This window comes from Molossus molossus, unplaced genomic scaffold (assembly GCF_014108415.1).
Source record: "Molossus molossus isolate mMolMol1 unplaced genomic scaffold, mMolMol1.p scaffold_m16_p_19, whole genome shotgun sequence".
Classification (NCBI taxonomy): Eukaryota; Metazoa; Chordata; class Mammalia; order Chiroptera; family Molossidae; genus Molossus; species Molossus molossus.
In genome coordinates this window covers 48,440,925-48,463,963 of record NW_023425354.1, presented here as the reverse complement: position 1 = coordinate 48,463,963, position 23,039 = coordinate 48,440,925, and the positions used below count along the sequence as shown (strand labels likewise).

Below are 23,039 nucleotides of genomic sequence, written 5' to 3'. Positions count from 1 at the left end.
TGTTTTCCTTAAGATCAGAAACAAGACAAGAATGTCTACTTTCACCACTTTCGTTCAATATTGTTTTGGAAATCCTAGCCATAATAATCAGATAAGAAAAAGAAACAAAAGGCATCCAAATTGGAAAGGAAGAAGTAAAACTGTCATTATTTGCAGATGATATAGTACTATATATGGAGAATTCTAAAGATTCCACCAAAAAACTATTAGAACTATTAGGATAAAAAAACTATTAACTATTAAGATAAATTCTGTAAAATAGCAGGAGACAAAGTTAATACTCAGAAAATCAGTTGTATTTTTTTCTTTTTTATTATTTTCTAAATTTTTTTTTATTCATTGTATTTTTAGCTTCAGAATTTGTTTGGTTCTTTTAATTATTTCCATCTGCCTGTTAAACTTCTCATTTTGTTTGTGCATTATTTACTGATTTAATTGAGTTGTCATTTTGTGCTGTAGCTCACTGATTCCCTTTTTTTTTTTTACATTAATCTTCAGGTAGAGCTGGAGGGAGAGAAGGAGGAAGACAGAGAGAGAGAAACATCAATATGAGAGAGACACATCGATTGGCTGTCACCCACACAACCACAACCGGGGCTGGGAACAAACTGCAACCGAGGTACATGCCTTGGCCGGAATTGAACCATGGACTCTTTGGTCCATGAGCAATGCTCTTACCGCTGAACCATACCGGCCAAGGCAGTTGCATTTTTTAAAAAATGTGTTTTATTGATTTTAGAAAGAGAGGAATGAAGAGAGAACTAGAAACATTGATGTGAGAGAGTAATATCAGTCGACTACCTCCTGCACACCCGACTGGGTATTGAGCTCGCAACCCAGGCATGTGCCCTGATCGGGAATTGAACTGGGACCTCTCAGTCCATGGGATGACACTCAATCCACTGAGCCACACTGGCTGGGCTCAGTTGCATATTTATTTATTTATTTTTTAATTCTCACCCAAGGATATTTTTCCTTTTTTGTTCAGATAGAGTGGGAGGGAGGGAGAGAGAGAGAGAGAAACATCGACGTGAGAGGGACCCCAATCAGGGCCGGGGATGAACCACAACTGAGACACATGCTCTTGACTGGAATCAAACCTGAGACTCATTGGTCCACGGGCTGACGCTTCAACTGCTGAGCCAAACCGGCCAGGGCTCAGTTGCATTTTTTTTTTCTTTATTGATTCTAGAATGAGAGGAAGGGAGAGGGAGAGATAGAAACATCGATGAGAGAGAACATTGATTGGCCACCTCCTACATGCCCCCCACTGCAGTTTGGGCCCTCAACCTGGGCATGTGCCCTGAAGGGGAATCAAACCAGCAACCTCTTGGTGCAAGGGTTAATGCTCATCCACTGAGCCACACTGGCCGGGCTCAGTTGCATTTTTTTTTTTATCCTCACTCGAGGACATTTTTGCATTTATCTTCAGGTAGAGTGGGAGGGAAAGAGTGGGGAAGAGGGAGAGAGAAACATCAATGTGAGAGAGACACATCAAGTGGTTGCAACCCACACAACCCCAACCAGGGCCAGGGACAAACTGCAACTGAGGTACATGCCCTTAGCAGGAACCGAATCTGGGTATCTCTGGTCCACCAGCCAACACTCTAACTGCTGAGCCAAACTGGCCAAGGCACATTTTTATACACCAATCATGAACTATCAGAAAAAGAAATTAAGAAAACAATCCCATTTATAATTGCATCAACAATAAAAAAAAAAAACATCTAGGGCCGTGGACAGTGTGGCTCAGTTAGGTGTCGTCCTGTGCACTGAAAGGTTGCTGGTTTGATTCCCCCTCAGGGTAAATGCCCAGGTTGCAGTGATCCCTGGTAGAGGGCGTGTAGGAGGGAGCTGATCGATGTTTCACTCTCACATCAATGTTTCTCTCTCTCCCTCTCCCTTCCTCTTTCTCTCCAGACCGCAGGCCGATGCTCTAACCGCTGAGCCAAACAAGCCAGGGCTCCCTTCCTCTTTCTCTACAAACCAATAAAAAACCTTAAAAACAAACCTAGGAATAAATCTAACCAAGAAAGTAAAAGACCTATACTAGGAAAATTATAAGACATTGAAGAAAGAAACTGAAAAAGAAAGAAATAAATGGAAGTATATACTGTACTCATGGATAGGAAGAATTAACATTGTTAAAATGTCCACACTACCCAAAGCAATCTATAGAGTCAATGTAATCCCTATTAAAATACCAACGGTGCCTGGCTGGTGTGGCTCAGTGGTTGAGGTTCAACCCATGCACCAAGAGGTCACCAGTTCAATTCCCAGTCAGGACACATGCCCAGGTTGTGGGCCAAATCCCCAGTGGGGGGCATGCAGAAGGTGGCCAATCAATGTTCTCTCTCATCAATGTTTCTATCTCTGTATCCCTCTCCGTTCCTCTTTCCCTAAAATCAATAAGGAAAAAAACAATTTTTTAAAAATACCAATAGCATTTTTCACAAAATTAGAACAAATAACCCAAAAATTATATGAAACCACAAAAGACCACAAATAGAGCATTCTTGAGAAAGAAGACCAAAATTGGAGGTGTCACTCTACCTGATATCAAACTATACAACAAGGATAGAGTAATCAGAACAGTATGGTACTGGCATAGAAACAGACACATAGATCAATGAAACAGAATAGAGAGCACAGAAATAAACCCATGCCTATATGATCAATTAATATATGACAAAGGAAACAAGAACTTACAATGGGATAAAGACAGGCTATTCAATAAACGGTGTTGGCAAAACTGGACAGGTACATTTAAAAAAATAAAACCAGACCACCTTTGTATATCATATACAGATTAAACTCAAAATGAATTAAAGACTTAAATGTAAAACCTGGAATCATAAATAGACATTGCCCTGGCCAGTGTTGCTCAGTGATTAGAGAGTTGGCCTGTGCACCAAGGGGTCTCAGGTTCGATTCCTGGTCAAGGGCACATACCTGAATTGCAAGTTTGATGCCAGGCCAGGGTGGGGCCTGTGCAGGAGGCAACCAACTGATGGGTCTCTTTCACACTGATGTTTCTCTCTCTCTCTCCCCCCTCCCTTCCTTTATCTCTAAAATCAATAAAAATATGTTAAAAAAGAAGACAACAATTATAAACATTTATGTACCGCCCTAGCCGGTTTGGCTCAGCGGCTGGAGCGTCGACCTGCGGTACAGAGAGGCCCGGGTTCGGTTCCCGGTAAGGGCATGTATATCGGTTGCACTTTGTCCCCGGCCCTGGTTGGTCGTGCGGGTGGCAGCCACTCGATGTGTCCCTTCACATCAATGTTTCTCTCTCTCCCTCTTCCTCTCTCTCCCTCCCGCTCTGTCTGAACAAAAAATGGAAAAATGTCCTCAGGTGAGGATAAAAAAAAACAAAAAAAAACAACAAACATTTATGTACCTAAGAAATCCCAATATATATTAATTGACAGAATTAAAGGGAGAAATACAGTTCTATAACAATAGTTGGAGACTTCAATACCCCACTTTCAATATATGAGTACAACAATAAGGAAATACAGGACTTGAACACTAAAGCCAGGCACTATTCTGGGATTCAACAATGAATAGACAAAAATCCTTGCCCTAGTGGACCTTACAGAAAGCAAGATTTAAAAAGGTACACTATGCGCCCTGACCAGTTTGTCTCAGTGGTTAGAGCGTCCACCTGCAGTCTAGAGAGACCTGGGTTTGGTTCCCGCTAAGGGCACGTACCTCGGTTGCAGTTTGTCCCGGCCCTGGTTGGGTTGTGCGGGAGGCAGCCACTCGATGTTTCCCTTTCATGTAGATGTTTCTCTTTCTCTCTCTCTTCCTCTCTCTCCCTCCCACTCTATCTGAACAAAAAATGGAAAAATGTCCTTGGGCGAGGATAAAAAAATAAATTAAAAAAAAAGATACACTATGTAGTATTATTAGGAGAAAATTAAACAGGGAAGGAAAATGGATTGTCAGAGGTTGCAGATTTTACAGATTGTCAGAGGTTACAGTGTGGCCTGGCTGGTATGGCTCAGTGGTTGAGTGTTGACCTATGCACTGTGAGGTTGCTGGTTCAATTCCTAGTCAGGGCACGTGCCCAAGTTGCGGGCTTGATCCTCAGTAGGGGGCGTTCAGGAGGCAGCTGATGGATGTTGATGCTTCTCTCTTATCTGTATTTCTTTTTTTGGTAATCCTCACCTGAGGATATTTTTCCATTTATTTTCAGACACAGTGGGAGGGAGGGAGGGGGAGAGAGAGAGAGAGAGACATGATTGGCTGCCTGCATGACCCTGACCAGGACTGGGGACCAAACTGAAACTAAGGTGCATGACCTTGACCGGAATCAAACCCATGACTCTTCAGTCTGCAGGCCGATGCTCGAACCACTGAGCCAAACCAGCCAGGGCTCTCTTATCTACGTTTCTAGCTCTCTCTACTCTCTAAAAAAAGTCAATAAAAATAAAAAGAGGTTGCAATGTGGTTGGGGAAGATCTTACTAAGAAAATGACATACGAATAGAGTAGTTCTACTTACCATCAATTATTGTTTACCATACTACTTCAAAAATGTGTGTTCTACTGCTCTGGCCAGTTTGACTCAGCCATTAGAAAGTAGGCCCACAGGCCAAAGAGTTGCGGGTTTGATTCTGGTCAAGGGCATTACCTCAGTTGTGGTTTGGTCCCAAGCACGTACTTCAGTTACAGTTTGTCCCCGGCCCTGGTTGGGTCATGCTGGTGGCAGCCACTCGATGTGTGCCTTTCATGTCGATATTTCTCTCTCTCTCTCTGCCTCTCTCTCCCCCCCGCTCTATCTGAACTAAAAATGAAAAAATGTCCTTGGGTGAGATTAAAAAAAAATACCCTGGGGTGAGGATAAAAAAAAATGTGTGTACACGACAAACTCCCCATCTAGCTGGTGAGCTCCTTGTTGGCGAGAACTATTCCAGCTCAGAACTATTCCAGCTCCTAGCACAGAGCTTACATAGAGGAGCTATTCAAGTAGGTTTACTGAATACACAAATACACACATACATCGAGCACCAGTTCGGGAGTTAGAGCAGCTTATAAATTGCTACTTATAAATTGTTTACTAACATCTTTACCCTTGGCCTCCAGGATAAATTAGTTTCCATATAGTCAGTCCTCCAATTCCATGGACTGGGTGAAAGAAGTGTTTGTTCAAACACTGGTCTAACTAACAGATATTAAGTATCTCCTTAAGTCAATCATTAATAAGGGGAAAAAGTCTCAGAATCACTTGCTCTCAGAATCTTATTTGCCCTTAACACATATTTTACACGTAAAAACAGAGGCCCATAAAAGTCAAAATTCTAATTAGAAATGTGTTTGCCGTGACTCCTGAAAGGTCACTCTGCCTCAGAGCTACTTCTCCTGACCTGCACCAAGCTCATTTCCAGCTGCAGGGCATCTCTCTCTCTCCGAGCTGTATCCACTTCTCCTTCCAACCGCTGCACCTCAGACTGCATCAATGCCAGCTGCTGCTGGGCCTCCCGGGCAGCCTGGGCTTCTCTCTGCATGTTCCCCTGAAAAAGGGAAATCAAACTTGCGTACATAATTAATTTCCTGTCTCCTGGTTATCTCTGTTCCCCAATTCATCCTTCCCATAACCTAAAACTCAAGCTTCCTTTCCCTCTCTTCACATTTGATCTAGTTCTTAATCTCTGTTTAATCTTACTCTTTGATCTTCCATGTATTGATGCATAAACCCTTCTACCTGGCCCTATACTCTCCATCTTGTCTCCCACATATAGTTCTTCACCCTCCATCCCAGTTCCCTATAACCCATATTCTGACATCCCATCTCATTCAATTATTTTACCCTTAATCTGTTCCTTCATCTGCTTTTACCTTCTCCCTTTCCAACTGAGCCTGGCCTTCCTCCTGCAGTGCTTGGTAGCGTTCCTTAAGCTGGCGCTCTTGCTGAGCCCAGGTCTGCCGTTCTTCTTGTAGGGCAACCTGAAGTGTCTCCAAATGTCGATGCTCACTGAGTTGCCCAGCACGAGCCTCATCCCGTTCTTCTTGCAGGGCACGACACTGCTGCTGTTCTAGCTCCAAGCGCAAGGTCAGAGCTTGCCTTTCCTCTTCCTATAGCCCCAGAGGAAAAACCAAGATCCTCAGCATGCCCTCAAGAGATCAGCAATCTGCCCCCTCACCCCTACACAATGTGCGAACTGAGAATTATGTCCATTAAAAATACAAAAGTTGACAAGCCCACAGGTTTATAATACAGTAGATAAGAACTTCTGTTCCAGAAATAGGTAAATCTGGGTTCAAATCTCAGTTTGAATCCCAGCTCTGTGATTTACTATGTGTTCTTAGGTACATATCCTTATCTGTGAAATAAGCAGGCATAATATTAGAGTCTACCTTGTGAAGATAAAAGTAAAAAGTACATGTAAAGTATTTTGCACAGTGTCTGGCACATAGCTATAATCATCACCAAAAGAAATTCCACAAAGAATAAAAAAAAATCCAGCCTACCATTATGTACTAGCCAACCAGCAACCATCATCAACACTGTTGGATGTAGCCTGTTACGATTTTAAATACCAGCATGCATGTAGCAAGTATGTATCATGTATGCAACAAGTTCCAAACCTGGCTACTAATTCATATGGGTAATCACCTTATCATTTCAGCAATAAGAAATTTGAATGAGTCTCATCCCATACCTTTTTGGGCTATGCCCTGGACCAGAGTTGCCAAACCTGGCTAAACAAAATCAACTAGGAAATTTCTGAAAATATGTAGGTTCTCAAACCCCACCATATAACTACTGAACCAAAACCTCTGGGAATAGTTTCCAGAAATCTGTATTTTAAAATAATTCCCCAGATGATTCTGATGAAGGTATAATTTGTAATCTCTCAAACTTATTTGGTGGCAGAGCCCTTTTTATAGAATATCTAGCAGAACTAGTGTTCTAAGGAACACACTTTGAGAAATACTGCCCTGGTGCAACTAAAGTTATAAACTCCCACAATCCACCAGTAGTCCCTAGCCCTCTAGAAGTAATTAACAGCCTCTATCGGAATTAATCTAGCCCAGCATTCTCACCAGCATCTCTCTTTCCCGTTGCTGTAGTTTGGCACCTTCCTGCTCGCGATTCAGGGCCTCCATGGCCTCAGAAAGACTTTGTTCCAGGCGGGTTACTGTCTTTTGAGAGGGGTACATAGGACAGAGATACTGAGGGGAATCTCTATGCATTATACTTCAAAAAGCATTAACAATGTAAACTTTAAAACTAAGAATTAACTAAATGACTTGCAGGCCAAAACGACTACATGGTGTAGGGAAGGCTGGGAAGACATCAGCAATGCAAGTCTGACAGCAGAAACAGTAAAGGGAGCAGAACTAGGAGAGAATTGTCAGGCCAGCTACTGCAAGATTAAGGTCAATCTGTTAGGCCCTGGCCAGTTTGGTTCAGCGGTTAGAGCGTCGGCCTGTGGTCCAGAGAGACCCGGGTTCGGTTCCCGCTAAGGGCGCGTACCTCGGTTGCAGTTTGTCCCCCACCATGGTTGGTTGTGCGGGTGGCAGCCACTCGATGTGTTCCTTTCACATCGATGTTTTTCTCTCTCTCTCTGTTCCTCTCTCTCCCTCCCACTCTATCTGAACAAAAAAAAATGAAAAAAATGTCCTCGGGTGAGGATAAAAAAAAAAAAAAAAAAAGGTCAATCTGTTAGGAACCATAATTTCAGAGCTATTTCTACCCCCTTCAGTCTAGCAATCAGTGACCTAGGTTCTAATGCCATATAACCCACATTGCCCACCTCCTGCTGCTTGCTCCTCGTGAGTTCAGCTGCCTGGCGTTCCTCCTGGAGTCCCCGAAGTACTTCTGTGCGCTCAGCTTCATGCTGGTTCCAACCCTCCACGACACGGGCCAGGGTCTCAGGACAGCAAAGTCAGATGGAATTTCAAAATAATGTTTTTTCCCTCTTTCTTCCCATGGGAGCAAGGTCAACAGTCACCTTCTCCCAGTAGTTGATAAACCCACCCCTTACCCCAGCTCCTAATATGAACAGAGAGACGTTGGTTGCTCACCCTCTATTTACTATTCCTTGGTGCCCCCCATGGAGAGACCCACCACATTTTGCTACCCTGGCACCTTGTCCAGTTGTTCAATCATGATATCTTTCTTGCGGTCAGCAGTCACAGCCACAGCTAACTGTTGCTGAAGCTCTAGCACTCGGGTCTGTAAGCTCTGAATGTGGCGCTCACAGTGCTGGGAAGAAGAATAAGGAAAATGAGTACTGCCATCCGTAGCCTGACCAAAGCATCAAACTTCCCAGCTCCTCTAGGGAAAAATGGGCTGGAGACAGGAAATAGGTTTGGAGAAGAATCAGGAATTTTAGAGCAAGAACCTTAAGGCCCAAGACCTCCAACGCCTTCCTCTGCCATCTCAGAAAGGAGGGGCCTAGTTTCCAGGCTCTTCCTTTCCCTGGATCTCCTGAGAAAAATGTCCATGGACCTTTTGGCAGGGATACAGCAGCTCACACTGCAAAGAGTGGGAAGTTACTTTTGCCCTGAGAAGCTCATTGAACACAAAGATTAAACATAGCAAGAATAGCCATGGCCATTTTGGCTCAGTGGTTGGAGCATCGGCCTGTGGTCTGGAGAGACCGGGGTTCAGTTCCCGCTAAAGGCATGTATCTTGGTTGCAGTTTGTCCCCGGCCCTGGTTGGGTCGTGTGGGTGGCAACCACTCGATGTGTGCCTTTCACGTCGATATTTCTCTCTCTCTCCCTCCCACTCTATCTGAAACAAAAAATGGAAAAATGTCCTCGGGTGAGGATAAAAAAACAAAAACAACATAGCAAGAATAAAGGCAAAAACCTTTCATTCATGCCCAGGCAGTTGAAAATAGAAGAGAGGGTTCCAAAAGTGATAATACAGTCAATGATTTTGACTTTTCTCCTGCCTTGTCCTTCTTTCTTCCTGCTTCAGACAGGCTGAGGTTCAGAGAGATAAAGCTCATTACATCAACAGCTATTAAGCCTTTGTACAAGGCAACAAAGTTCACTGTTCATTTACCAAACACTTATGGAGTGTTTTTCTCTGTGTTAGGTATATTCTAAACTTTAGAAAGATAGTGCTGAACAAGACAAGGCATGACCCTCAAAGAGCTGAGATTTTTAGAAGGGCAAAACAAGCAAGATATATCAGATTGTGATAAGCTATAAGGAGGAAATAACAGAGTAATGAATACCTAGAGGGGAGGTGTGCCACTTCAGATAGGATGGTAAAAGAAGGCCTCCCTGAAGAGCCATTTGAGCAAAGCCCCAGCTTGTAGGCCCTTAACTCTCTACCCTTTGTAGCACTCAGCCCTATTTCTAATCTTTGCTGCTTTCAAAAGAAAGCCTTTATATCTCACCTTGCGACGGGTGTGCTCTGAATCCAGTGCATCTCTCAGGCCCTGAAAATCCGGGGGATTGAGTGGGGGTCCTGGTCGAAGGCTGGTGTAGCGGGGAAACAACTCCTCCAGGGCTTGGGCTGAGCTAGATGGAGATAAGTCTTGCAGGGGCCGGGTGCTGAGCAAATCCAGTAAAAATATTAGGGTTGGGAAAGCTTCTGAGATCCACTAGTCCAATTGTGACATGAGGTAACTGAAACTCAGAAAGGGCAAGAGACTTGGCCGGAATCTTTAAGTTAAGTAGTGATAGAACTATATATAGCACGTAAGTTCTATAATTCACCCTATGCCACATTCCCCTGTGGTAAAAGTCTCAGCAGAAGCAAGCTAACTCTTTTGGGAAAAGGAGGACTAGAGGTTGGGAGAAGGCTAGGTACTAGTCAGCAGATGCCCATGTTCCTGAAGGAGTAAAGGGGGTAGAAGATAGGAGAAAAGGGAGAAAATGAAAAGCTAAGTGACAAGTGTCTTAGGTCTTAAGAGGTACAATAGCAGTAAAGGAAGAACTAAGGAATAGAACATTCAGGTTTCCAAGAAAGCAAGCAAGCTAGAAGAATCCCAAGGAGAACTCACTTAAGCAAGGTGGCTGTGCTTTCACTGTCAAAGGAGTCTTCTTCCCGTCTCTCTGAGCCAGCACCTGGAGTAAAGGGATCCCCTGCAGGAAGCCAGAGGGACCCCACAGCCAGTGTCAGGTAAAGGTAGGAACAGGGGCCACTTGAAGGAAAAAAACAACAGAGAGCCTTCCTTTCTACTTCACCCACTCCTTTGGCCCCTCTCCCAAGGAACTAGAAGCTTTCATCCTGAAATCTTTTCTCAGGGGTCTAGGTCCTCTGTTCACCCCACTTCCTTTCTCTCTCCAATCCCTTAAATCTAGGTTCTCCTTTATAGGGAAGGGGTTTACTCACGATAGGCTGTATCACGTGATGTTTGGAGCATGCTCTGGAGTTGGCCTCGAACACTTTCCATCTCAAAGATATGCTTGGAACCATCCTAGAAATAAGTAACACAGAAACCAGAAGCAACTTGAATAATCTATATTCTACTTATAGCCATGGTAGATGGTATCCAGTACCTACAAAAACCCAAGAATTTTTACTCTAGCACCTGGAAAAGCAAGAACAAGGGAACTGACCCAGTAAGGGTCAGATATTCAAATGTGTACAGAAGCTAGACAGGTAATATAAATAAATTAATTTGGCACATTAAGACAAGAGTAGTGAGAACTGCCAACTAGAGAGCAAATACCCTGCCTAAACACTGTGTAGCCCATGGCTATCAGTTTTTAAACTCTGGAAGACCTAACCAGTTTGAAAATTGGTTGTGAGACCTTTTCTATGCAACACTAATAACAATCTTCTCTGTAACATGTATAATTGATTAAATTATGTTTTAATGATTTACATGCCTAATTTTGAACCATATATCAAAATAGTTTTGAACTGGAAAGATCTTAGCATATTTTGCTGCTATCCTTAAGTCTCTAGTTACCTCTTAGGATGAAAAAAACTTATCCTCACTCCCATTCCCCAAATCCCAGTCAAAACACAGTTATCCCACAGGGCAAGTATCTCTGACAAAGAAAACACTGGAGGTCTGACTGGTGTGGCTCAGTGGTTGAGCGTCGACCCATGCACCAAGAGGTCCCCGGTTCGATCCCCAGTCAGGACACATGCCTGTGTTGTGGGCCAGATCCCCAATGGAGGGCATGCAGGAGGCAGCCAATGGATGTTCTTTCTCATCGATGTTTCTATCTCTCTCTCCCTTCCTCTGTAAAATCAATAAAGAAAAAAAATAAAAATAAATAAAAAAACACTGGAAAATTTCTCAATTTCCCTAATAATGGTGTCCCAGGCCACTTTCCCCCTCATAATCACTGCTCCCAGAAATATGACTGACTCTGTACCTAAAAGGAATTTGAAATCCAACAATAGTTCACATCTCAATAAAGCTTTTTTTTTTCACCATCCCCAACCCCAAGACCCTAGAGGTCCCCCCAGACACACCTCCCTCATCTTTTTCTTCAAGTTGTTCTCCAATCCAACTGACAAACTGCGACTCAGCTCTTGGGCCAAGCTGTCTAACCCCTCATGAGGCGGCAGGGAGGTGGAGGGTAAATACAGCTGGGCTCGGGCTGTGGCCTCTGCCTGACGACTGAGGTGCAAAGAAGCATAGAGCTGGGAGGTCACCTCAGAGGACACTTGGTTCAACCCAGGGGCTTCTGATGAATCACTCAGGAGATCCTCCGCCCGGAGAGGTGAACTGGGGCTGGTAGCTGATGTGGCCATGAGTTCAGGGAAGAGACAACTGGAGACAGCAGAGCTGGGAACTCCTGGTTCTGCTTTAGGAGAGCCCAGTGAGGAAAGTACACAGAGAAGGAAGATTTGGGAGAAAGGAAGAAGAGTCTCAGCCAAGGAATCTTAGTGAATAAGGGTATGGAGACTTTCTGGTTAGAGGAAAGGTTCCCACCGGTACCACAGGTCATGGGAGAGAGCAAAAGTCATTTCTTTCCACAGCTCCTGGAAACTGTGGGAAAGGAGGGTGCAACAAGGGGTGAGTGGGGGCAGAAGACCTACTGCGGGGCAATGGCCCCACTGCAGTTCATCTGGGGTGCTAAAAGTTGAAGATCAACTTCTGGTACAAGCTATCACTGTTCACCTCAGCTCTTAAATTCTCACACCCAGAACGTGCAAACTGAAACGAACTCAAATCCAATAGGGGCCTAATCTCTGTGCAGCTGCCTTACTCCTCAACTGGCTCCAGTCTCAGAGAGACAGGAACGTCACGCTCCTCACACCCCTCCGCCCACTGCACGGTTCTACCCAGGGTCAACTCTCCTGTATACCCCCTCCAACGCCCCCTGGCAAGAAAGCTAACAACAAGGCTTCCTAGAATCCCTCCCTTCCTACTAGCCCAAAAGAAACTTTGTGAACACTCAGTCACACCCCCTCACAACGTCCCTAAAAAGTATGCCGCCCTCAAACCTGCCCTGAGATGCTCTACCCCATCACCCGGTTCAGATTATCTCACACATCCAGTCCTCAGCCCCTGAATTTGTCAAGGTGAGGACAAGGGATAGCCCCTTCCCCAGAGCCCGGATCCGGAAAGACCCAAGACCTCCCCTCCCGCGCGCTTCCCTGAGCTCAAAACCGTTGGCAGCTGCCCGCCCACGGTCCGAAGACCCGCCTCGCTCGCCTCGATGACGTCACCAGCCCGGGACCCCGCCTGCAGCGGCTCTGAAGGTTTCTGGAGCCTGGGAGCCTGGATGCGCATGCGCGGCCCCGACAACCACGAACTAGCTAAGAGGTATTGGAACGGAGTTATTGCTCCGCTGTCGCGTGAGGAACTGGTGGGGCGGGGCTCCGCGGAAACCGGAAGTACCTAGTGACAAGCACTTGGAGCAGTTCCGGTGAGTTCAGGGTAGGGGGGGGACACCGCCTGGTTGGAGGGATCCGGGACGGAACACTGGAACCCACGGAGGCTGGGCGGTCCCAGAGCAAGACATACTCTGTGCCCTGCAGATGACTGTCCACAACCTGTACCTGTTTGACCGAAATGGAGTGTGTCTGCATTACAGCGAGTGGCACCGCAAGAAGCAAGCGGGGATCCCCAAGGAGGAGGTGACGAGAGGGCCCCGCGCAACCGGGTGACCTCGCATCTCCAGACGAACATAGCCCTAGCTCAGCCACACCTCTCCAAACCCTGGCTCATTCCCACCCCTGGCCCGTCTCCTTCAACAACCGAGAGCTAACTCTGCTTCCCTCCTCCAGGAGTTCAAGCTGATGTACGGGATGCTCTTCTCTATCCGCTCGTTTGTCAGCAAGATGTCCCCGCTAGACATGTACGCGGAGTCAGAGGGGATGTTGAGGGAAGGAGGACTAGCCTTGAGAGTTTTGGGGTGGAGGAAACTTTCTGGAGTGGAAGGGGCATTTGGTCCCCAGAGAGGGGAAGCTGAATCCGGAGCGAGAGTGCTGGAGCTGGAAGGAGCGCTGGGGGGGGGGGGGGGGGGGATCTGAAGGTAGAGAGGTTGGGTGTGGGGGCTAAACAGGGGGGTGGGGATGAGAGGTGTCTACTTGACTAGGCTCCTACAAATATGTTTAGAGAAAAGGGAGTGGACCTAGAGAGGCTTAGAAGTGTCTTTGGAAGAGATTCTGCTCCCATCCCTTAACATCCTCCTCATCCTTGCAGGAAGGATGGTTTTCTGGCCTTCCAAACTAGTCGTTACAAACTCCATTACTACGAGACGCCCACTGGAATCAAGGTTGTCATGAATACTGACTTGGGTGTGGGACCTATCCGAGATGTGCTGCATCACATTTACAGTGCGGTCAGTGCCAACCCCTTGGACCCTTCCCCCAAAGCTCCTCAGCGTATGCTATGTCCATGTATAGCCCCAAGACTCCTTCAGATTCCCTGTCAGGTTCCTACTGCATTGTATCTTTATTGAAGTCAGTTTTCAACACTCCCACCACCAGTTTCTCCTCAAGGAGGGCTTGCCTCCCAGCCCTTGATCCTTATGTATTCACACATCCCTGAAGTTATACTAGGTTTGGAGTCATAAACAACAAATGTCCAAAGCCTAGCTCTAATACCCTCCCTCTCCATAGCTGTACGTGGAGCTGGTGGTGAAGAATCCCCTGTGCCCACTGGGACAAACTGTACAGAGTGAGCTCTTCCGCTCCCGACTGGACTCCTACGTTCGCTCTCTGCCCTTTTTTTCTGCCAGGGCTGGCTGAAGGAAGCACCCTACCTCACCCCTCAGGAGAATCTCTGTCTGCCTGGGGCCCTTCCTAACCTGTTTCTCCTGAGGGCCCCCACTACCTGCCCCTCCAACCCCTCAAGCCCCCAGACAGCCCATCCTGGTGCCCTCCTTGTCACTTCCAAACCAGGTCTTCTCTCCAGTTTTATCCTCTACCAGGTACCACGAGAAGTACAGAATAAACTTTTTGTCACCCTCTGCGTCTTGAGCTTATCAGTTTGGGTGGTTGGTCAGGGGCCCTGCCCCCACTCGTGGAGGCATGAACCCGGGTGGCCACATCCCCTGAGCCTGCTATTTCTCAACAGCAACACTATTGACATTTTGGGCTGGATATTTTATTGGTGGGGGTGGGGTGGAGGTGCTGTCCTATGCTTTTTTCCTGGGAGCCACTCACTAGATGCTGGTCGCACATTCTTTCCCATCACCAGTAGTGATAGTCAAAAATGTCTCTCCAGATCTTGTCAAATGTCCCCTGGGGGAACTAAGTTGTCCCCTATTGGGAATTACTGGACTGGAGGAAGCCCGACCTGCCTCGGGTCCCAGAGAGAACTGGTACTCTCTGCTCTCCGGGTCCTCTGAGTACACCCAATATTCAAGCTGTAGAGCTTCGGAAGGCGGGGCTTATGTAGATGATGACGGGTTTAACTGGGAGGCAGGCGGGTTTATGCAGACAAGGGGGCGGTGTCTGCATGTTGATTAGCTGGGCTCGCTGCGGACGCGGGTGGGAGCCTAGCAGTCCCGCAGAGGTTCAGGCTGAGGTGGCACCTTCCAGCCCCACTCGTCACTAGGTCCCTACCCCCCTAGAATCGCCCTCCACCTTTATCCTTATTCATTTTTGCCCCCCCCCCCCCCCGCCCCGCCAGTGTCCCCGCAGACGAATATCTCCACTCCTGGTAACCCCCTGCATTTCTCTCCTCCCACCACAAACCCCGCGACCTCCAGCAGCCCGCCCCCGCGGGCCGGATCCTGACTGCTGACTCCCTCCGCAGCCTCCTCAGCCTTCGCGTTCTCCGGGCTCTAGCTACTACAGCCCCGGTTGTCTGTCCTCGGGTTTCCGGGTTTCCTACCCTTCCCGCCCCCTCGGAGCCCCCTACCCCCGTCCTGGCCAGCCGGCATGCAGGTGTCTATCGCGTGTACTGAGCAGAACCTTCGCAGCCGCAACAGTGAGGACCGTCTGTGTGGACCCCGGCCAGGCCCTGGGGGCGGTAATGGTGGGCCAGTCGGCGGGGTGCATGGCAATCCTCCAGGAGGAGGAGGGTCAGGCCCCAAGGCCCGGGCAGTGGTCCCCCGACCCCCAGCGCCCGCTGGGGCCCTCCGAGAGAGCACCGGCCGAGGCACTGGCATGAAATACAGGTATGGGGGTGGCCGGGCAGTCCACCTCATCTGCTCCCCTTTCCTGACCCCTGAGGCTTCCTGGGATGCCCCAGGACCCCCTCAAACTTCACTAAGAAGGTCCTGGCTTATTCTCTCTCTTCTTCCCGTCTCCGGCACTCCCTTATTTGGTCCTTCTCTTGGTCTCCATCGATACCCCTGACTAGGAGAAATTCAAGTTTACCAAGGTTGATCCACTCCTGTCAGACCCAGGGGATGCTCCTGAGCTTTTCTTTTTACCCCCAGAAAAGCCAGGGATGCATGGATCTCCAGGCTACCCCCCCCCCCCCCCAGTGTCCTTGGGTTTGTGTCCTGGGAAGAGGGGGATGGAAAGGGCTTCTCACTCTGACCTGCTCAGGGTGCCTGACCCAGATACTGCCCCCACCTGCCCCATGGGCCCAGTCTCCTGTGACCTATCTTGGTGGGGACAGAAATCGGAAAGATGAACCACAATCTCTTAAACCCATGTTGAGGAACAGGGGTCAGGTGGGGAAAGTGGACTGTAATGTAACCAAGTTTATCTCAGAGAACTGCTGGGCTCTCAGAACTGGAATGGGGGTGGGGGGGCTGCCTTGGCCTGAGAAGAAATCACTGATCTGACCTGGCTTTGTCAGTTGAGGAATTTGATCCCCTCCTGTGGCAGCTCTGTTTGGGAAGTTGAGCTGACTACCTGAGTGGGGGCCTTGGGAGGAAGGGGCTCTCTGATTCAGAGACAGACTTCACAAGCCCACAGGAGCAGAGGGAGTAGAGAGAGGAAGAGGGAAAACTGGCCTTTCCTGTCATACTCCCCACCCAGATGTCCTACCTACCTTTGTTGGAGGCCTATTTGCCTACCAGGGGTGGGGAATGTCTGGCCTGCAGCTGTATAAGGCCGACGAAATCAATACCAGCTAACATCACACGTCTCACCAAATTAGCCTGACCAAATATAGCAGGCTAATTTTTAAGTTGATAATTTTGTATGCTCCACGAATGATGTTATAAATATCCAAATGGCCCTTGGCAGAAAAAAGGTTCCCCACCCCTGGTAGCCTATCCGGGGACCCTTGCCTGCCTAAGTGCCTGACTTTGACTTGGTTTACCCCTCACACTCTGGTGTCAGCCCTTTAACATTGCATTCTCTGTCTGAAGGTCTGTTTTCACAAACTCAGCACAATCAGCCAGTCACATTTCTCCTGGCCCCCAACTCCACACATGCCAGAGATGACTCCAACACAGACAAAACTCACATCTTCAGTGTGATAGGAAGGAAGAGAAGTATTAGTGAATCCAGAGAAATATTCATTTATTTGTTCACTTGTGCTACGGGCATAGTATTGCCCAATTCGGTAGCCCACTGGGTCTAGTTTCTTTGGACTGAGACACCCTGAGGGCTTCTCATTCTGGAAGGAGGAGCTGGGGGCTGATAATCTATGTCCCTAATGGAGGCTCCACACCTTCCTGCTACTTCTGTCTCCTGCAGAAACCTAGGAAAGTCTGGTCTTCGGGTGTCCTGTCTTGGCCTAGGTGAGTTAGAAAGAAGAGGATTGAAGGGAAGGGTGTTCTATCATGGCTTTCCTCCCACTGCTTTTCTCACATGCCTGGCTTCTCTCTTGCAGGTACCTGGGTCACATTTGGTTCTCAGATCTCAGATGAGGTATAAGTGATGGGACCCAGAAGCAGGGTGAGGGGCAATGAGGGAACCAGAACAAGGGAAATGGACTTGGATAGGGGTTTGGACAAGCACAGAGAAGGGTGCATGGGAAGCAAGACTGGAGCATGAGAAAAGGGGAGAGAATGTCGAAACCAAGGCTGAGGTGCTATGGGCTAGAGTCCAGTGAGGGAGGTAATTGAGGGGCCAGTGGCTGATCTTCAGTTCTTTCTCTCACCTCTCTAGACAGCAGAAGATGTGCTGACAGTAGCCTATGAGCATGGTGTAAACCTGTTTGACACCACTGAAGTGTACGCAGCTGGAAAGTAAGAACTGGGGTGAAACAGCTAAGTTATATTTAGAAGGCTGAGAGAACATCAGGGCCTTATGTTTTCCCTCTCAAGAACCCTGGGAATTCTGCCAACACTAAGCTCTAACCTTTCAGCCAGTGGGCCCCTGAAACATTATGGGAATCACAGTCCCAAACATCAGTTCCTCTCTAGCTTAGAGGGCAATGGGCATACCATGCTGTCAAAATAAAACCAACAAATATATCCTGGACATAAGTTATGTGCAACTGCATGGGAATTACAAAGCTGAATTTTCAAATACACCATGCCACATCACACACCCATGGCTTCACACTAGGAGTAGCCAAAACCTACGTTGACCTACCTCTACCTCCTCTCCATTTGGCAAACTCTTCTGACTCATCTTCAAGACTTGGCCCAATTGTCTGCTCCTCCAAGAAGACTTCACCCAATTCCTCAATGTTGGTCACTAGCCCCCTCAGTTTCCAAAGCACTTTATACTGACCTCTGACACACCATTATCAATTATTGGTTCATATGGCTTCATTTGCTGCTTAACTGGGATGCTCCTCCTTCCATGAAATATGTCTTGTTTTTTCCCATGTCACCTAAGTACCTACACAGAGCCTAGCACAGAGCAGGCAATGCTTGTGGGACGACATCAATATGCCCTCAGAAAGCTCACAGTCTAAGTAGTTAAACAAACCAACCAAAAAGACAGGGAGATATGAAAGACTGAATAACAGTCCACCATAACAACTTAAGACTTGTCATACCTTAGCTCATCATTAAGTGCCAAAGTGATTTTCAACCTTTTTCATCTCATGGCACACACAAAATAATTACCAAAATTCTGCAGAACACCAAAAAATATATATTTTTGCCAATCTGACAAAAAAAAAAAAAAGGTATAATTTTGATTCATTCACACCAGACAGCCATTGTTGTGTTGGCTGTTGTCATCTTTTATCTGACAATCTGAGGGAAAAGAGGTCAGTGCCCTGACTAAATAAATAGTCAGGCGTTGCATGTTTTAAAAATTCTTACAGCAATGGTTAAACATCACTGGTGTAGCCAGTAAGAGCTATGAAAGCTGACAAAGACCGTCACCTAGCAGTGGTTCTCAACCTTCCTAATGCCGCAGCCTTTTAATACAGTTCTTCATGTTGTGGCAACCCTCAACCATAAAGTTATTTTTGTTGCTATTTCATAACTGTAATTTTGCTACTGTTATGTCTTAGGTGACCCCTGTGAAAGGGTCATTCAACCCCCAAAGGGGTCGCGACCCACAGGTTGAGAACCACTGGTATAGCATAGACCATTTTCTATTCTGCTCAGAGGCAGAATCTGAGCCAAGCTTTGGAGGATAGGTGGGATTTTGCAGAAAATCAAGGGGAGGGCAACACAGATGGTTGGAACCAGTGTCTCTCTAGTCTGTCCCACCCCCCTCATCCTATTCTATCCCTTCAGAACTCAGAACAAAGCTTGCTTCAGAGTTGATACACAATTGATATTTGTTAAATGATTGAAAACTGTATGACTACACCCCTAGTTCCAGGAGCCTCTTTTATTTAGTCCAGGATGGGACTGACAGCCCAAATGGGCTCCTGGTTTATGCTCCACTTTACAAGAGAGGAAATTAGTTGAAGGGGAAAGTGGGGGTGAGGGGAAGGAACTGATCCACCTTGGAGGGGTCAGTGCTTCTACAGTGTTTTCCTTCCAGGGCTGAAAGAACCCTAGGCAACATCCTCAAGAGCAAAGGTTGGAGGTGAGACTGTGTTTTGAGGGTTTTCTGGGGACATGATAATCAAAATTCCTTTTCTTGCTGGTTCTCCCATTTCTCTTCTTCCAGGAGATCAAGCTATGTCATCACCACCAAGATTTTTGGGGGAGGACAGTAAGTGGCTGCCCCACTATAATTAAGGAGAAGATCTACGGAGGATGTGTGAAGGGGTATGGGATGGGGGTGGTAACAACTGTCCCTGTACCTGCTACCCCAGGTCTGCATCCTGCCTGTGCAATCCCAATTCCTCATGGTGCCAGGCCAGCTCTGGTCTTCTACCTTTGTCGTACCTCATCTTTGACTTACCTTTTCATACAGGGCAGAAACTGAGCGAGGCTTGAGCCGCAAACACATCATCGAGGGTGAGAGTTAGAGATGGGGAACCTGAAGTGGCTTGGTATGGAACCCAAAGGAGTTGGGAGCATTCGCTAAAGCTCTTGAATTAGAGGCTCTGAATAGGGAACTGGGATTTAGGTGGCCATGGCAAAGGGGTGAGGTCTGAATTCTTCGGAAACTAAAGCTGAGGTGCTTACCTTCCTCTCCTCATCCCTACCGCAGGCTTACGAGGATCTCTGGAACGTCTCCAGCTGGGATATGTGGACATCGTCTTTGCTAATCGCTCAGATCCCAACAGTCCCATGGAGGGTAAAAGCAGCACCCCAACCCTGACAGTCCTTCAAAACTGAGCACTTCTCAGACCCTCAGCAGGAAGCTAGCCCTTACTCAGGAGGCCTGCCAAGCTCCACAGTGGAAGCTCAGACCCCAGGACTTAGACAGGGAGGGAGGCAAAGAGCAGATACAAACCCCTCTGACTTCATAGAGATGCCTGGGGTCTTGGTGGGGCAGGCAGAGATCTGTAGATCTGGAGGCCTGGAAGCCAGGGATCTGGCAGTAAGGCTCTCCCTCTCCTATATGCCTAGAGATTGTGCGAGCCATGACCTATGTCATCAACCAGGGCCTGGCCCTATACTGGGGGACATCCCGATGGGGGGCTACAGAAATCATGGTGAGTGTGCCATCCCACTTCCCCCTGTCCCACAACTGGTTCTTACTTTTCACATGACCACTCCAAACCCCCGTCTATTGGAGGAGGAAGAAAATGGAAGGAGTGTTCTAATCCCCCTTTCTTCCCCACCCCACTCCCATCTCTTTCCCACTCTACTCAGGAAGCCTACTCTATGGCCAGACAGTTCAATCTGATTCCTCCAGTGTGTGAACAAGCAGAGCACCAACTGTTTCAGAGAGAGAAGGTGGAGATGCAGCTGCCAGAGCTCTACCATAAGATTGGTTCGCAGCCCCCTCATCCCTCCCTTTCCCTTGGGTTCACCATCACCTTGTTTACTTTCCCCACATCCAATCCTCCTCTTCTTAGGTGTTGGCTCAGTCACCTGGTCCCCTTTGGCCTGTGGCCTCATCACTAGCAAGTATGATGGGCGAGTCCCAGATCCCTGCAGGGCCACCATCAAGGTTTGATCTTGGGGCTTGGGGATAGCAGGACTGTGCTATTTTGGCTGTTCTGGTGTGGTGGTGGGTCTTTTGCTGATTCTCTTTGGCCTCCAGGGCTACCAGTGGCTCAAGGACAAGGTGCAGAGTGAGGATGGCAAGAAGCAACAAGCCAAAGTCATGGACCTTCTCCCCATTGCTCACCAGCTGGGCTGCACTGTGGCGCAGCTTGCAATTGGTGAGACACTTCCAGCCCTGGACCCTGCAGGGACCTGGTCTCCTCCTGAGTAACTCCCAACCCCAAGACTGGTTTGTCCTTAGAGAGGATCCTCTTCCTCAAAGACACTTCTGAAGTCCATATGCTGTTACCCATCAGTTCTCTTGTTTTCCTCCTCTGGCCCCAGCGTGGTGTCTCCGTAGTGAGGGTGTCAGCTCGGTCTTGCTGGGGGCTTCAAGTGCAGAGCAGCTGATAGAACACCTGGGCGCCCTACAGGTAAGCTGGGGAATCAGAGGCAAAGCCCATCTCTCCCATTCCCCTTCCTCATTGTCCAACCCAGAATGGGCCTGTGAGGTCACTCACTATAAGGCCCTCACTTTGCACGTGAGCAGCCCCAGGGTGACAAGGCAAAACGGGCACAGCTTTGATTCTTTCCCTGCCATTTGGCCCTCTGTGCTACTCCTCTGGTTCCTCTAAGTTCATGCCCTCAAACTTTACGCCCTTCTTTAGTGACTCAACGACCCTATTCTCTTCCAGGTGCTGAGCCAGCTGACCCCGCAGACGGTTATGGAGATAGACGGGCTCCTGGGGAACAAACCACATTCCAAGAAATAGTCGGTCGGGGGCGCAGGGACCCAAACCCAGAACCGCTGCACCCCTGCCCACGCACAACTGCTTCCCCGCAGCCAAATCCCTCCCGCGACCAGAACCAGAGTGGCCTCCGCCCACTAACGAGTTCCGGCTTTGATATTAGATAAGCATGAACAAAGCCATATCCTTCCGCAGAGGGACTGGAGAAGAAAAGTAGTTCGCTGCTACCTGCTGCGTTCTCCTAGGTCTTATTGCTAATCCCAGGCATGAGCTACTGGGCTGTCCCCTCTCTGCCATTTGGTTTCGCTCCTTTCCCTCTTACCCCAATAGCTGAGGCCCATTTAAAAAAGCTAAATGACAGGCATAAGAAACGGAGAGTGGGCCTTGAAATGTCATCAAAGGGTAATAACCTAATAAGAAGTGTGTTGTGATGTCATCTGGGACAAAGGGAAGTGGGGCTCTTAGTTATGCTGTACAAAGGAAGCCAGGCTGGCCCTGGCAGAAAGTAAATGATAATCTTTGGGAAACCAGGACCCTGCCTCCCAGCCAGGAGGTGAAGGGGGACTTAAAACTAGAATTAGTGTTAATACATTGTCTCTGGCAAAGGTGGAGGGAAATTTGATGGCAGCTATACATCTGGCCAGGGTAGCTCTTGGAAAACACAGTTGGGTGGTGCTTCGCAGGAAATAGTGACAGCTGTGGGTCACAGCAGAGATATGGGGCTGACATAAGAAGGTCTGGAGATAGACTTTTGAGCCTTGAGCTGGACTTCCTTCCTGGCAGTGGACTACAGTCTTCCTTTTGGCAATAATCTTCAAGCAATAATGATAGCCCCAATTCTGTAAGACTTTCCAGGGAATTGTAAATAAAATCTTAACTTAATCCTTTCTCATTCACTGTGTCTGAAAATGCAGAGGGTGGGAGTTTAGTCTCAGTTTCAGATATCTGGCCTGCTAGCCCCCTGCCATTGGAAAGCTCCAGTTCTAGCTTTCTCTCCATTGCGCATTTACCTCAGTGACCCAAGCATTGTGCTCCTAGGCACCACTCTCATCAAGGGTCCAGGCACCAAATAACTCGGCCCGTTTTCTTTCTTCCTTCAGTTGTTACATTCTTTAGAACTAAGAGAGATCTGGCGTCGTGGTCCTTTGGCGTCGTGGTCCTTTACCTCCCTCTGACACCACTGCCCTTGTTTTGTTTTGAAAATTATTAGCCACACTTCTGGTCTTGTACTTCTTAATCACTTCTACCTGATACCCACACATATGCCAAGGAACAACTATCTTGGTGGTTTTCTTGTGGCTGAGTAGGAGGGGCTGTTCTGAGGTTGAGGCTTTGGGATTTGGTGAAGGAAAAGTAAAATGAAACCTGGTTTATGGTTGAGATGATACAGAGAAAGGGAAAAGAGTTATTATAAAGGGAAAAAAGAAAACAAGTGAAAGATCAAGTGTGAGGCTCTGGCCGGTTTGGCTCAGCGGTTAGAGCGTCGGCCTGCGGTCCGGAGAGACCCGGGCTCGGTTCCCGCTAAAGGCATGTACC

At 47.7% G+C, this 23,039-nt stretch overlaps 3 protein-coding genes across 3 annotated transcripts in view; 2 read left to right on the top strand and 1 right to left on the bottom strand.

Moving 5' to 3' along the window:
• CNTROB (centrobin, centriole duplication and spindle assembly protein) overlaps positions 1-12,465 on the bottom strand; it is a 36,493-nt gene extending 24,028 nt beyond the window's left edge. The window contains exons 1-9 of the mRNA XM_036269875.1: positions 11,405-12,465; positions 10,307-10,391; positions 9,975-10,056; positions 9,366-9,522; positions 8,101-8,217; positions 7,766-7,882; positions 7,053-7,151; positions 5,844-6,080; positions 5,372-5,518 (exon numbers count right to left, since the gene is read on the bottom strand). Coding sequence (XP_036125768.1) covers positions 5,372-5,518; positions 5,844-6,080; positions 7,053-7,151; positions 7,766-7,882; positions 8,101-8,217; positions 9,366-9,522; positions 9,975-10,056; positions 10,307-10,391; positions 11,405-11,686 — 1,323 coding nt within the window. The 5' untranslated portion in view covers positions 11,687-12,465. The remainder of the gene's footprint in view (positions 1-5,371; positions 5,519-5,843; positions 6,081-7,052; positions 7,152-7,765; positions 7,883-8,100; positions 8,218-9,365; positions 9,523-9,974; positions 10,057-10,306; positions 10,392-11,404) is intronic.
• Positions 12,466-12,657: 192 nt separating this feature from the next.
• TRAPPC1 (trafficking protein particle complex 1) lies at positions 12,658-14,355 on the top strand. The gene is made up of 5 exons (XM_036269113.1): positions 12,658-12,807; positions 12,920-13,018; positions 13,169-13,239; positions 13,587-13,725; positions 14,006-14,355. The coding sequence occupies exons 2-5, from the start codon at positions 12,920-12,922 to the stop codon at positions 14,132-14,134; spliced, it is 438 nt and encodes a 145-aa protein (XP_036125006.1). The 5' UTR covers positions 12,658-12,807; the 3' UTR covers positions 14,135-14,355.
• A 500-nt stretch (positions 14,356-14,855) lies between these two features.
• KCNAB3 (potassium voltage-gated channel subfamily A regulatory beta subunit 3) lies at positions 14,856-22,331 on the top strand. The gene is made up of 14 exons (XM_036268706.1): positions 14,856-15,510; positions 16,991-17,034; positions 17,127-17,164; positions 17,405-17,484; positions 19,193-19,237; positions 19,322-19,366; positions 19,571-19,614; positions 19,811-19,897; positions 20,173-20,258; positions 20,419-20,539; positions 20,625-20,719; positions 20,813-20,933; positions 21,100-21,188; positions 21,450-22,331. Exons 1-14 carry the CDS (start codon positions 15,272-15,274, stop codon positions 21,525-21,527), a joined length of 1,212 nt encoding a protein of 403 aa, XP_036124599.1. The 5' UTR covers positions 14,856-15,271; the 3' UTR covers positions 21,528-22,331.
• Positions 22,332-23,039: the final 708 nt, after the last annotated feature.